The 15427-nt window shown below is 45.6% G+C and overlaps 2 protein-coding genes across 2 annotated transcripts in view; one reads left to right on the top strand and one right to left on the bottom strand.

Moving 5' to 3' along the window:
- Positions 1-15427, bottom strand: part of LOC138974523 (pleckstrin homology-like domain family B member 1) — a 504261-nt gene that overhangs the window by 64777 nt on the left and 424057 nt on the right. The window lies entirely within an intron of this gene.
- On the top strand, positions 6205-8435 carry LOC138972861 (pleckstrin homology-like domain family B member 2; the record flags this gene model as incomplete). The annotated part of the gene is given in 1 exon segment (XM_070345536.1): positions 6205-8435. A coding segment is annotated over 1 exon segment (2134 nt), but the record flags the coding sequence as incomplete, so codon positions are not given.

Here is a 15427-nt window from a genome sequence, read left to right as displayed (position 1 = left end):
CTCTCTGTCTCTCTCTGTCTCTCTCTCTCTGTCTCTATCTCTGTCTCTCTGTCTTTGTCTCTGTCTCTCTGTCTCTCTCTGTCTCTCTCTCTGTCTCTCTCAGTCTCTGTCTCTCTCTGTCTCTCTCTGTCTCTCTCTGTCTCTCTGTCTCTCTCTCTCTCTGTCTCTCTCTCTCTCTCTCTCTCTCTCTCTGTCTCTGTCTCTCTCTCTCTCTCTGTCTCTCTCTCTCTCTGTCTCTCTCTCTGTCTCTGTCTCTCTCTCTGTCTCTGTCTCTCTCTCTCTCTCTCTCTCTCTTTCTTTCTGTACACACACGCACACGGACGCACATGCACACGCACGCACGCACGCACTCACGAACACACACACACACAAACACACACACACACACGTACGCACTTACACACAAACACGCACACGCACTATTCCACCTCACAATTGCATTGCGAATATATTTTAGGACTAACGTTTATTTTCATACCTCTTCAACGCAAACTTTATACGGGATCAAAGGGCGTGTACCAATATGAAGTGTGCCTTGCTCTTGACTGGGTCTGTGATCAATGCAATCTCTTTTGGCTTTGATGTGATGAGTGTTGACTGTGTCAAGCGTGCACACTATCACACAAACTTGGTTAAATACGTGTAGAGGTAGAGGGTAGACGTACTTATACATGTGCGTGATAGGTGGTTGTTGTTTATCAACTTATGAGATAATTTGGGCGTGGCTGTTCGTGCATGTGTACACATACACACACGCATGCACGCAGGCATGGACATATGCTCACACGCGCACAAACATATTCACACAAAGTGACAAACGCACACACACACGCACGCACACACGCTCGCACATACATACTGGTGCATACGCACAAACATACTGATACACACGCACGCACGCAAATACACACACACACACACACACACACATTTATGCTTTAGTTCTTTCTTTTGGTGTCTGCCTTTCGGCTTTGCCTCTACCACTATTAACATCGCCTTTCCCCTCAGGGATTCAGGGAAATAATGTTACGCCTTTATTTCTTTTTATTTCTGTGGGATCAAACATTTCTTGCCAGGGCGCAGTGACCCTGTCCCGCACCTTCTGTAGCAACTGATCACAATTATACACACAGCCCACGCCATCTCACCCCAGAATAAAAGTAAAAGCGGCTTACACATCCATTTTCGCCCTTTTAAACAAATAAATATCTTTTCATCATGTCTGCCGGGCTGGCGATTATTTGCCCGGTGATATTTCGGGCTTCGCTAACTGGCTCGCTCAACTTTGCAAAGTTCATGTGTGGAAATGCCAGGCATGTTTCTAGCCAGGCGTTGATGACAGGAGAAAGTCGCCAGGGGCAGGTGAAACAACAAACAGTTGATGTTTGTAGCACTTGTATGTAGATAGTGATGAGATGAGATATTATCGTACTGGGTGCAGGAGGGGTGGGGGAGGGGGTAGAGTAGGAGTGCGGAGGTTTCTTGGGGTGGGGGTGAGATATGAGTCTTTTGCGTAATGTGTATTGTCTCTCTCTCTCTCTCTCTCTCTCTCTCTCTCTCTCTCTCTCTCTCTCTCTCTCTCTCTCTCTCTCACTCTCTCTCCCTCTCTCTCTCACTCTCTCTCTCCCTCTCTCCCTCTATCTCTCTCTCTCTGGGTTATCTCCCTGAATCCCTCTGTCCCTGTCTGTCTCACTCTTTCCCTGCGTGTGTGTGTGTGTGTGCGTGTGTGCGTGTGTGCGCGTGCGTACGTACGTACGTACGTATGTACGTGCGTGCGCGTGTTTGTGTTTGAGTGCGTGTGTGCCGGTTTGCGTATGTGTTTTTATATTGCGCGAGATGTTGTGATAAATTTGGCCGGGGTGGTGTGAAGAAGACGTGAGCATGCTGCCACCATCACACAATATTGCCCCACACGTCGAGACTGCAGAATGATATTGTACTTGCAACCACCATCACACAATATTGCCCCACACGTCGAGACTGCAGAATGATATTGTACTTGCAACCACCATCACACAATATTGCCCCACACGTCGAGACTGCAGAATGATATTGTACTTGCAACCACCATCACACAATATTGCCCCACACGTCGAGACTGCACAATGATATTGAACTTGCAACCACCATCACACAATATTGCCCCACACGTCGAGACTGCACAATGATATTGTACTTGCAACCACCATCACACAATATTGCCCCACACGTCGAGACTGCACAATGATGTTGTACTTGCAACCATTGTGTCAGACGGGCGTCAGGCAGTACTGCACAGTACACAATCATGGAATGTTGGGGTAGAAACTCTGGGGAACGGGTGTGGGCGGAACAGAGAGAGGGGGGGGGGGGGCAAAGGTAGGGGGGGGGGGAACTCCCCAGCTGGAGTGACTTTAGGGAAAGAGATAGGGGGATAGAACAATCAGTACCGGTGTCACGATTTCATCTTTCGCCTGTGTACATATTTCCCCCTCGACATATACTCAAGACTGAAATGTTGTTTCCTGGTAAAATTAAGAAGTGAAATTATTTATGGACGAAAAGCATGTCAGTTTCTTGCATGTGAAGAAAATTGGTGGTAAAATGTAATAGATTTCACCCCCAAAATCGAATTCTTCGAAAACGTGTACTGAGTGGTTACGTCCCTTGAGTGAGAAAGAAAACATTTTAGGATGAATCAAATTTCTAAGTTAAATAAAACAAATTGGTTGCACAAATTTGGCCCCATGAATGTAAGGTACACAAGGTCGCTCATCAGTACTATCGAAGGGCGTTTTTTTGTTCAGTTTAGAGTTTATACTAGATGAACGAGGCCGAGAAGCGAAATATCAACACGGCGAAAGATGAAAACGTCACACCGGGCGATGGTGTTGATTCTGCAGACAGTGGTGCTAGCTGTGGGGTGGTACAGTCCGTGATGCCAGCAGTACACGTGGGGTGTATTTCATGCTTCACAACTCCCGCAGCCAGCTGTGCAGTATTTTGTGTACACTTGACGAGATATTTTTTGTCTCTGGAAGGCTTTGCTGTTCTTCTGTGCGTGTGATGTTGGTGGGGTTTTGGTTTCACGTCGGTGTTGTGGCTTCAAGTTGTGGTCCCGCGTAGAACGGGTCTATTTCACGCGCATGGCGCACTCTTTTCAACCGTGAGTGTTTTTATTTTTGTTTTGTTTTGTTAAAACTCATGTGAATTTCACGGATATACGGCATGTTCGACTGTGAGTTCTGTATTTGTTTTATTCTTCTGTAGCTGTCTGTAAACCGTGTTCCGCTTCAAGCGGCAGAGGCGCCAGATACACGAGTTTTGAAATGGCTTGGTTTTAATTTTTGTCGTTTACTCTTTTGTGTGCTGTCTGGTAACATGATGTTCTTTGTAATGTTCTTTGTAATGTTCATACCTACTGCAGCTGTTCAGTGGTGGAAGGGGGGGGGGGGAGTGTGTGTGTGTATCATACTTCAAATAAATGTGGGCTGCTATCATCAATAGCTAGGAGTAGGACAGCATCAGTGTGTCAAATCCACTGACGGTGTCTTGCTGGATATTTGTGGCTCTGGCCGTGTTGGAACTAAATCCATTTTAAGCATTTCAGCGCCTGTGCTGCATGCAAGTTTTGTGTTTGGGTTCGGTCGGCTTCTCTGAACATTCTCACTCTATCAAGGTGAGATGTTGAAAATGAAGCTATTTCCAGCACGTCTGAGCTGCACCTATGATATGCTTCAGCGGAACCCAGGTTCACTCCGGGTTGGCATCTTCGTGTATTCTTCGTTTTCGGCCGAAAGAAATGTAGCGGTTAGCAGCGGTGCTTTCTCTGTCAGGGCGGTGTGTGGGTGTATTGTATGGGCTGCACGAGTATTGTGCTGAGAAGTTTGGGTGGGATTTCCAGTACGTCACTGATCGTCAGTCTCGCCGGGACACGTGTCGTTTTGTGACAGATGGATCGTATCGATAATTACCCTGAAACACTTGTGTGATTTTAGCTCCATCTCTTGCCTCGACGGACAGGGAAACAATCTTTTTGTGTGAGTCAGTGTATTGTGAAAGTACGGTACTGACTCAAGGCCGAACAGTGACTCGCTCGGTGTGTTATGACTCGTTCAGTGTAAACATTATTTTACACGTGGTTTGGTCTTCCAGTTACACTTTCTTCACGGGTTGTGTTCAGGAATATTTTCTAAGATTGCTGACATCCAAACTGACACTGAGTTGTATGAAAGATATGTAGGGCCTATAGGCAGGCTACGAGCGGAATATCTTTGGCTATATCCACTATAGATTAATGCTCTGGATTACTCAGTGGGACTGGCTAGGTATGTTTGGGTGCAGCAGGTTTTATCAATCAATCAATCAATGAGTCTTATATCGCGCATATTCCGTGGGTACAGTTCTAGGCGCTCTGCAGTGATGCCGTGTGAGATGAAATTTTATACGGCCAGTAGATTGCAGCCATTTCGGGGCATACTTACCTTTCACGGCCTATTATTCCAAGTCACACGGGTATAGGTAGACAATTATTAACTGTGCCTAAGCAATTTTGCCAGGAAAGACCCTTTTGTCAATCGTGGGATCTTTAACGTGCACACCCAATGTAGTGTACACGGGGGGAGGTTCGGACACCCATAGACCAAATAGCTATTTGGTCTATGGGACACCGAAGAGAGTCTGCACACAAAGTTGACTCTTTGAAATAAATTTCCGCCGAACCTGGGATCGAACTCACGCTGACAGCGGCCAACTGAATACAAATCCAGCGCGCTACCAACTGAGCTACATCCCCATATTAGTGTTATTTGTTTGCTTGATCAAAATTGGCGCGATTAGAGATGGGCAAGCACAGATATTCTACTACTGCGTTTCCTTTGAACAAGTTGACGTAAAAAGCCGGCAGAGCTAGCTAGCTAGCTACGGGGTGTTGTGTACACAGGTCGCGTTATACGGCTGATACGGGATTTCCTGTGGCTGTGAACTTTCCTGACAAAAGACTTGTTCGGGATGTAAGCATCCTTGTTGTTAGCGGTGCACGTAGACACTCGTGTGTGATGCCAAGGTCTGGTGCTGGGTTCTGTTTGTGCCGAGATTTGGGTCAGCTGTTGAGGTATTTTAGTGTGGATTTTGCGTGAATGTGTGGGTATGTGACGTTGAGAGAGAGAGAGAGAGAGAGAGAGAGAGAGAGAGAGAGAGAGAGAGAGAGAGAGAGAGAGAGAGAGAGAGAGAGAGAAGATGAGAGAGAGAGAAAGAGATAGAGGTGTGTGTGTGTGAGAGAGACACAGAGAGAAGGGGGGGAGGGGGAGGGGGAGAATGTTTGCGCGTACACATGCATGCATACATGTATGCAACGGCGTACACATACTTGCTACAGCTGTTGGTGTGTGGAATACACGTGTGTTCAGTGTGCGCCCTCCGCATGCTACAGTCATAAGGTCAGCTGCTACACCGAGAGTAGGTGTACGTCAACAGGCACACAGCGACATGTCTGTGTTTTTACACGCTGGCTGGCATTGTTGCTACAGGTGTCAACCAAACGTTGGTGCATCACCTTGATCGCTACCATTCATTCACTGATTCTTTCCTTCATTCATCCCCTTTGATTCAGTCGTCATTTTTTTTGGGTCGTATGTGGTTAACGCAGGTGTGTGTTGTGTTGGAATATTAGTACCGTCGATTATCTTTTCAAGACGCTATGTCCCTTTCTCCCTATCTGTTTTTCTCTGTCTCTGTGTCTCTATCTGTGTCTCTGTCTCTCTCTCTGTCTCTCTCTCTATTTCTCTATCTCTCTCTCTATCTCTCTCTATCTCTCTCTCTCTATCTCTATCTCTATCTCTCTGTCTCTCTCTCTCTCTGTCTCTCTGTCTCTGTCTCTCTCTCTGTCTCTCTCTATCTATCTCTATCTCTATCTCTCTCTCTCTATCTCTCTCCCTCTCTCCCTATCTGTTTTTCTCTGTCTCTGTGTCTCTCTCTGTGTCTCTGTCTCTCTGTCTCTCTATCTCTATCTATCTAACTCTCGCGTTGCCTTTTTCCCACACACGCACGCTTTCTCTGTGTTTCCGTGACCACCTCTGTTGTTTCTCTATGTCTAGGGACTTTGTCTGTCTTTCTCGATCTCTCTCTCTCTCGAGTCTCTCCTGGACTGAACAGTGGACTTGCCATACCTATCTTTCACACAGTCACAGACAGGTACAGTAAAACTTACCAACTCTGTCTCTTACAAAAATCACAGAGAGAAATCTTCCTATACAATAACCATTTATAACAACATGATCTACTCTCTTTTCCAGAGCTGGATGGCAACCCAGACTACGACAAGATGATCGCGGAAGCCGAGCACCACCGCCTGTCACGTGGTTCTGCTGACGGCTCCACCGGGTCCCCGCGCGACCTTCAACCTTTGGACAGCGATGACTTCGTCAACAAGGTGGCCAAGTTCGAGATGATCTCCCGAGGCAAGCCCACCTCCCCCACGGCCAAGTCCCCCACCCCCATTTCTCCAACTTCTACTTCTTCTGGTGCCGGTGCGGTGAGGTATTCTGGACTGACCAGCCCGTCTTACATGGGCGAGAAAGTGTTTTCCAGAGACACGGCCACCACGAGAGTGTCAGCCGCTGTGTTACAGGGAGGGGGGGAGCGAGTCAACAGTACGTGCAGCAGTCTCTCGTCCAGTTCCCTGACCAGCGTGTCCACGCTCAATTGCTCCTCCGACTCTTCCGGCAGCAACAGGTCTCTGACCTCCCCGCCAATCACCCCGCACGGGTCATGGCAGCTCCATCTCACCCCCTCCCACCCCCACCCCGTCCCTCACACCTTCTCGCACCCCTCGGGAGCTCAAGGGCCCACTTTCGTCACCCTTGGAGACCGGAGGTATGACAATCGGGGCGAGGCCGCTTCTGTCGTTATTCGCCCCGCTGCGGATTCTGCAAAGCAGTCACACCGTGGAGTAGTCAACGGAGACGCTTCGAGCATCGTCAGCACCACCAGCGCCCCCAAGTACAGCTCTGGGGGTGTGCCTCTCAGAGACTCCACCTCTTCCAAGGACACAGGCAGCGAGACGGGCAGCGACAAGTCCCACAGGGACACTTTCGAAGGGATGGACTTTGACGTCAGTCAGATGTCCGAGTCGGAGCAAGAGCTGGCACGCAGACACCGGGAGATCGTAACCGAGCGCAAACGAGATCAGGAACAGGAGAAGATGGAGAGACAGCGGCTGGAAGAGATTCTCCGTATGTGTGCCGAGTACCAACAGGAGGCGGATGCTCCGCCCTCCAAGACCAAGGGACCACATCATCAACAAGGGGGACAAAAACCAACAACCCCCACCTCTGTTGCTACCTCCTCGTCCTCCTCTGTCGCGTCGCTCAAGCTGAGACGAGCTGCCCCTCCCCCCGGGTTCCTGGACCTCAACAGATCCACGCCAGAGGCGGACCAAGAGAGGAGGACCTCGGGTGATTCTAGCACCAGCACAACCACAAAGTCCTTGGAGGCTTCCAGTGGGGAAAAGGAGCGCAAGTTCTCCGGCGAGTTTCGTCCCAACGTCACCAAGATCAAGACCAACGGGTCGCTAATGCTGTCGTCGCCTAGCAACCCCCACAAGGAGGGGTTGTCCACCTTCTCCATGAAGAGGTGCGAGTCCAATTCCTCCACGTCTGAGGACGAGATGCTTGCTGGGAATTCTGAGGATACGGGGACGATAAAGCGACGTCCCCAGCCCCCTACTGTGCCCGAGGAGGCTTCGTCTCCCAGTCAGGTGGTCAGCTCTGCTCACATTTCATTGGACAGGAATAACGTGCCTTCCTCCGCATCTAGTGCTGCTTCTTCCGCTGGATCTAACGTGCCTTCCAAGTCTGGTGTGCTTTCTGGATCTAAGTTCGTGTCTGTTCCTGTGCAACATATGAGTTCTTCATCTTCCTCTTCCTCTACTGCCTACAAAGCCGGTGGTGTTAATTCTTCAGATCACAATCACAGCAATGCTTACACGTCTCCCACCACCAAAGATGCTGCTCCCTTTTCGCCCAAAGATGCCAGCTTTTCTCCGACTTCAGTCGGCCAGAGTCGCATCGACGAGATTCTCAACTCGTCTTTCGAAGCGGATCGTGAGGCAGCGGAAATGAGCAGCTACGGAAAGTTCAGCGTTCACATCAACGCTCAGATCTCCAACGACGAAGGGCTTGTCATGGACGATGACCGCGAGATGAGTCGTCGGAGCAAACTGAGCCAATCTTCGTCCACGTCGTCTAGTAAGGATAGTCAGTCATCCGTGTCGTCTGGTCAAACGGTGATGGAGAATTACGTGGATGGGGTAGATGGGAAGGAGGATACCCCCACCCCCGTCAACAGTGATTCTGAGGGTGAAACGTTCCGAGCGGGGAGTAATTGTGTGTCGCTGTCTAACGGAGTGGATACCCCGACTGCTCCACTCTCCCCTGAAATGCTGAGAAGTCATGAGGTGAGTTGCTGCGTCAACTTTTGTATAGATCTGTGGAGGTTTTTGTGGTTGGTGTTTGATGGTTAAGAGTTAGTACAGGTCTGGTGGTAAGAGGGAGAGAAACTGTGTGTAGAGTGTGTGTGTCTGCCACTTTCTCCACCGTGCGTGTGTGTGCGTGTGTGCGTGTGTGCGTGTGTGCGTGTGTGCGTGCGTGTGTGTGTGTGTGTGAGAAAAAATGAGAGAGAGAGAGAGAGAGGGGGGGGGAGGCAGTGTGTGTGTGTGTGTGTGTGTGTTTGCGGTGTAAGGACTGTTTTGGCAGCAATACAAATAATTATTGGCAGTTTAAAACCTTTTGGAATGTGCGCAGTTTAAGGGAGGCAACTTTTTAAATTAAACTTCAAATAGGACAGGCAGAGTTAATGGGGAGTCAATGTCACCTGCACTGAAGTTGCAAAGCTCAGTGAACTGAAACCCCTTCAGGCAACAACAAACAGGATTTGACATCAAGGTCAAGCACAGCAAGGGGTTCTGGGTACTGTCCCGGGAAAGCCCCCAAGCCCTTTCCACTGGCAATACAAGGAAATCATGTCATACCTTATGCATCCTCATGCGTGAAATTGACAGGTAGCACATGTCCAGGTAATGTTAGGCTCTTTGTATATTTCCCTGTCACGAACCAGTAGTTATGTGCATTAGGCAAATTACCCTGCATCAGTGCATGCGAAAAAATAAAAAAATAAAAAAAGAGGAAGAAGAAAAGGATCGAGATCTTGTTAGTAGGGATGCAAGCAGAAGCCACACCTTGCCGTACAGAGTAAAGTGTGTAAGGCCTAAAAAAAAATAGGTGTGGTTACGGTAAACCGACCTACCCTATTTTTGGGGGCCGACCCTATAACTTTTTATTACATTTGTCAAAAAAATACACAAAAAACAAGTAAACGAGTGCAGAAAACGCAATGAAAGCGAAAGCGCCCGAGTTGCACACCTGTCAAGTAGGTTTAATTTGTACACATTAGAAAAAAAGTTTTAAAAAAAAAGTGATTGCCTACCTTCCTACCCTATTTTTTGGGGCTATGTTACCGTAACCACACCTATTTTTTTTTTGGCCTAACGTAAAAATATGGTTTTTTGGAGAAAAAAAACCAACTCCTGACCTACCGACCCTATTTTTTTGGCCTATGTTACCGTAAACAGACCTTTTTTTTGGGGGGGGCCTTAGCAGGGACGCAAGCAGAAGCCACACCTTGCATACAGAGTAAAGTGTGTGGTGGATTATGCCTGGACATTTTTGTGTGCCAATTATTATTGTCAGCTCTGAAAGACTGCTGTGTTTGAGTTGTTGTTGTGGTAGTTTTTTTTTTTAATTGTTGATGTGGTTGAATGGATAAGGTGCTGTTTTTGAGGATAGGCTCTTTTCAGTGTATTGTTTTTGTGTGGTGTTTTTTAAAACTTGGTTGGCTTAATGGATGATAAGGCCCCCCCAAAAATAGGTGTGGTTACGGTAACATAGCCCCCAAAAATAGGGTAGGAAGGTAGGCAATCACTTTTTTTTTTTTTTAAACTTTTTTTTCTAATGTGTACAAATTAAACCTACTTGACAGGGAAATAAGTGTGCGACTCGGGCGCTTTCGCTTTCATTGCGTTTTCTGCACGCGTTTTCTTTTTTTTGCTTTTTTTTTTTTACAAATGTAATAAAAAGTTATGGGGTTGGCCCCTAAAAATAGGGTAGGTTGGGTTGCCGTAACCACACCTATTTTTTTTTTAGGCCTAATGTACTGATAATATGAGGATAGGTTCTTTTCAGTGTGTTGCTGGTTTTATTTTGTTCTTATTTCTAACTTGGTGGGCTCAGTGAATGATATTGTACTGATATTATCAGGATGGAAAGAGGGGTTTGGTGTTAGTGTTGGCAAGCATTGATACCTAGGCAGTACCTGGAAGAAGGAATGCACAAATGATAAAACTGTACCATGGTGCTCACTCAAAATGGAATGTTATCATTTACTGTACCGAAGTAAGCAAGATGACAGACTTTTTATAGAAATGTGTTTACAGTATGCTTTTTAAAAAGAGCATAACGATTCTGGTGGGTTTTTTTTGAGGGGGGGGGTGGGGGGGGGGGGGGGGGGGGGGTGGGGGGGGGTTGGGGGGGTGGGGGGGGGGGGGGGGGGGGTGTGTGTGAGAACAATGAAATTAAATATAAGCAGCATTAGAATAAATGCAAATTTCAGACCAACAAAAAACATTAAACTGTGAAAATACTGGCAGTAACTTGAGTAAGTGGAACATTGGTAATGTATAAAAAATTTACAATGTTAACAGTTTAGTTTTAGGAAACGCAGTTTGGAGTGTGACATACACACAACACACACACAACACAAACAGCAATGTGTGATAAGGCCAAAAAGAAAAATATGTCTGTTTCCGGTAACATCGCCGAAAAAAATAGGGTCGGTCGGTCGTTTTTTTAATTTTGTTAATGCATTTTTTAAATTTTATTTTTTTACTTTTTTTTACGTTTTGTTAACGTCATTTTACGTGTGTGTTTTTTTCCGGCGTCAATTGGCCGCCATGTTTTTTTCGCGTGACGACGGAAACGGGAGGTAAGTCTCTTCGATTGTGAAGTCTCATCAACCGATTACCTCACGGGTTTTGTTTTTTTTGTGTGTGTGTGCGAAAAGCGAAAAAAAACCTTCAGGGTCGGCGCTTAAAAACAGGGTCGGTTGGGTTACCGGAAACAGACATAATTTTCTTTTTGGCCTTATCTATGACCGCCCACTTGATGTAGTGTGCAGGGGCACACAGCTTGTTCTACATTGGTGACAGGGGGTTACATGTCACAAGTCACTCACACACCAACACTTAACTTTAATATTGCAATAGGGGCCAGGATCAAGTGAATTATATAGACCTTGTAGAATTATTTGTCAACCTTTTAACTGTCTTGGTATCTTTCGATGATGTGAGATATCGGTCTTGTACACACATCATGATCTATGGAGGGGGATGAATCTAATTTACTCTTTGACACTGACGCACAAGTATCGGGTTCATCTAACTGAGCATTCTTCTGAACAAGAAATAAAATAAAACAAATACATTTTAAAAAATTTATATAATCTTGAAAGTCATATTTTAACACTTTCTACCCCACCTATGTTGACCAATTTTTTTTTAGCCGAGACCAGCTGTGCTGCAGCAGGTCACTCGGAATTATAGTAGCTGTGTAGACACTGTGTATCAACACGCTGGAATGCAGGCGTTAGATCGACGTTACAGGAAGCGACTGAAGCTAACAGTCCAGATGAGCGAATATATATATATCGTACCTGGTCAGATAGAGCCATACCTGGGAGACAATGAGTTAATACATGTGTGCAGAGTATGCATTTTGTCACTGAATATTAACTGCTAAGGCCAAACAAAAAAATAGTCTGTTTATGGTAACCCGACCAACCCTATTTTTTTCGCGCGACCCTAGACTTTTTTTTGGCATTTGGGGAAAAAAAAACAAAAAAACCCCGTAAAAATATGGTTTTTTGGAGAAAAAAAAATAAAATAAAAAAAATCCCGACCTACCGACCCTATTTTTTTGGCCTATGTTACCGTAAACAGATTTATTTTTTTGTGGCCTAAGTCTATCACAACAAAAATCAGGCAAACCAAACAACCCAGGTTACAACCCGTTGTTGCCGCGGCCCGTTATTGCCGCAACCCGCTATTGCCGCAACCCACCGAGATAATAAGATAAATAGCATTAATTTACGTTTAAAACCCGATTTTCATAATAATCTGATGGATGGTTTTGGTTTTGTTGGGCATTTTGTGGACTTTGTTTTACCACGTTTTCCCCCCATCATCAGATCTAACAAAAAATGGGCAGATCTAAGGCACACAAAAAAAAATTGTCTGTTTCTGGTCACCCGACCGACCCTAAATTTCGGCGCCAACCCTAAACTTTTTTTTCCAAACTCATACATTTTTTAAATTTTTTTGGGTGGTAAAGGACAGGGTGAGAAAATGAACAACAAAAACGTGTGAAAACGAAAGTCCGCTGACGATTTGTAAATGTGTTGAGTGTCTTGTCTCTATAGATGTATAGTGAATCCAGTCTATTTGCGCGATTTTTAAAGTTAGTTTTATTGGTCTACATTTGGAGTAAAAAAAAATAAAAAAAATAAAAATAAAAATCCCTACCTACCTACCCTATTTTTTTTAGCCATGTTACCAGAAACAGACAATTTTTTTTTGGCCTAAGCAAGCGGACTTACTTGGTTTTACCAAAATATTTGGAAGAGAAAGTGTTGTCAAGAAAAATGACAAAACGGTGAAAATAGTAAGCTTACTACGAATTTGCACACAATGTGGAGAGAGAGAGAGAGAGAGAGAGAGAGAGAGAGAGAGAGAGAGAGAGAGAGAGAGAGAGAGAGAGAGAGAGAGAGAGAGAGAGAGAGAGAGAGAGAGAGAGAGAGAGAGAGAGACACACACACACACACACACAGTCACGGGCGCGCGCACGGAATCGGGTGTCGGAGAGAGAGAGAGAGAGAGAGAGAGAGAGAGAGAGAGAGAGAGAGAGAGAGAGAGAGAGAGAGAGAGAGAGAGAGAGAGAGCTAGAGAGAGAGAGAGAGAGAGCTAGAGAGAGAGAGAGAGCTAGAGAGAGAGCTAGAGAGAGAGAGAGCTAGAGAGAGAGAGAGCTAGAGAGAGAGCTAGAGAGAGAGAGCTAGAGAGAGAGAAAGAGAGAGAGAGAGAGAGAGAGGGGGGGGGGGGGAGAGAGAGACGCCTACAGCCAGAAAAAAAGAAAGAGGTGGAGGAAGGGGGTGGGGGCAATGCACGAATTTAAATCATTCATGTTATTGCTTTCTTTGGGGACTTTGCACCATGACCTCTTTGTTGATTTGAAATCAAACTAGAGCCATAAAGCCCTTCCTTTCGGTTTCTTTCGTGTGGAATGCACCTGCCTGCACCCATAGGCCTGTCGTTACAGCTAGAGCTTCCCTTCTACATGTATCTCTGTCTTGTGGTCTTACTCCTCGTATCTCTTTTGCTGAATTCGGACAATCCGTAACACTAATAAGCCCTCCTGGTCGAGCGATTGGATTTAAATTTATACTAATACTCACACACACACACACACACACACACACACACACACACACACACACACACACACACACACACACACACACACACACACACACACACACACACACTCAGTTGTCACACACGTACACGCACATCGAACAAATTCAAGCGCCTGTAGTGCGATCCATTCAGTCAAAACACTCCCCACAGCTGACTGCTAGAAAACACCGAACCTCGCAGCGCGCCGTGCGTACATGTACACGCTCCACTGCACCGCCCATCGGTACAATGTGACCGTTGCCCTTTCAAATCACTCGGCCGTGACAACACTTTTGCTCGCCCCCTCCTTTTCACCTCCCCCCCCCCCTTTTCACCCCCCCCCCTTCGTCAAACATGCAGGTGTCGGTAGCGTAACTTCTTTCCCTCACCTCTGAGACAGATAATGAGTAATAGCTCTTGACCTAGCTAGCCCGAGTTGGTTTGATAAAGCCGTGTGTATTACTATTAGGACTCGGTGTGTGTTTTGTGTGCTGTGTTGGAGGTTTTATCAAATGCAAATGGTATGCGGATGTGTGTTTTTTCTATCGTGTATTAACTAAACTATTTTAGGTAATACATGAATTAACTGTTTTTTTCCGTCAGTTAATTCATGTATTACCTAGTTAATACTAGGTATTCCCTGGTTTCACAGATTAACTGTAACATATAAATTTATACATTATATATGTGCTTGAACTTTTTTTTAAGGTCAAAGTTCTTCGGCTTTATGGTTGTGGTACCGGTGTAGTATTTAAAACTTGTTCTCTGTTCCTGATATAAAGTTATTTTTGTCGTTTGAGTTTATACAGCATATCAAACAAGGTCAGAAAATGCTCTTGACTTTGTCAAGTACTGTGGTGTACACTCACTGAAAGAGACGTCGTTAATGAGTGGTTGTTAATGAGGTGTGTACACTGCGAAGAACAAAGGCGGTGCATTGTGTTTGAAGAATGCTGTTTGCTTTTCAAGGCCGGTGTGCAGAAACCAACAGCAACCAACGTCTGGCCATAGGGTTGAACTTTACACAAATTACAACTGCACAGTATGCGTTAAACAGCAGTGAGAGCAAAATGATAGCATGCGAATAGTCAGCAGGTTAGCAAACACAAGTTGTCTTGAGGTCTAGGCAGTGGCCAGTGCACTTTGACTTTTTTTTGTGTCAATGCATTTTTGCAGTAGTTTTCAAATATATGCGTTTAGTTTACCAGTTGAAATATGAATCAGTTGCTTGAGAATGAGATTGAGAAGAACACCAACTAGAAGTCGAATTTGTCTATCCATGACACGAACATAACATTTGCATTTAGTCAACAAGACAGTTGGAGTTGTAGTTCTGCACAAAAACTGGATATATTCATTGGATATTACTGGTAAAGAGAAAAGACCAACATTGACTTTAAACGACTCTACTGGTTTCTTTTTCAGTTTCACTCTGAAGTAGACATTTGAAAGTGATTGAAAAACACATGCATGTTAGTTGTTACCAACAACTTTGCTTCAATGACTGAATGAGGTGTTGAAGAGGACACAAAGTTGTGGAAGGAAAGTTCAGGAGGTGGAAAAGAGTGGATAGTGTTTTGATAGCAAACTGTGGTGGATGTTCTATCTCTGTGCTGCATTGCTGTGTCTGTGTTCACCTGCGTGGTATGAATGCCCGGAACCTGTTTGTACCTTTCATGGAATCTCAGGTAGGCTTGGATCAGTTGCAGACCTTACACCTCCAGGTGGTAGACTGTGTTTTGATAGATCTTTTACTTGAGTGACTCTTGCTCTCTGGCTGGCTGCTTTCAGGCTCTTTCACTATCTCCCCTATATATATACGTCTCAGTCGTCTGTGGATACTCTAGTTAATTTTGTCTGTACACCTGTGTGTGTGTGTGTGTGTGTGTG

The sequence above is a fragment of the Littorina saxatilis genome, linkage group LG8, assembly GCF_037325665.1.
Source record: "Littorina saxatilis isolate snail1 linkage group LG8, US_GU_Lsax_2.0, whole genome shotgun sequence".
Lineage (NCBI taxonomy): Eukaryota > Metazoa > Mollusca > Gastropoda > Littorinimorpha > Littorinidae > Littorina > Littorina saxatilis.
The sequence above is the reverse complement of the archived record's forward strand: the minus strand, read 5'-3'. Positions and strand labels throughout refer to the sequence as shown.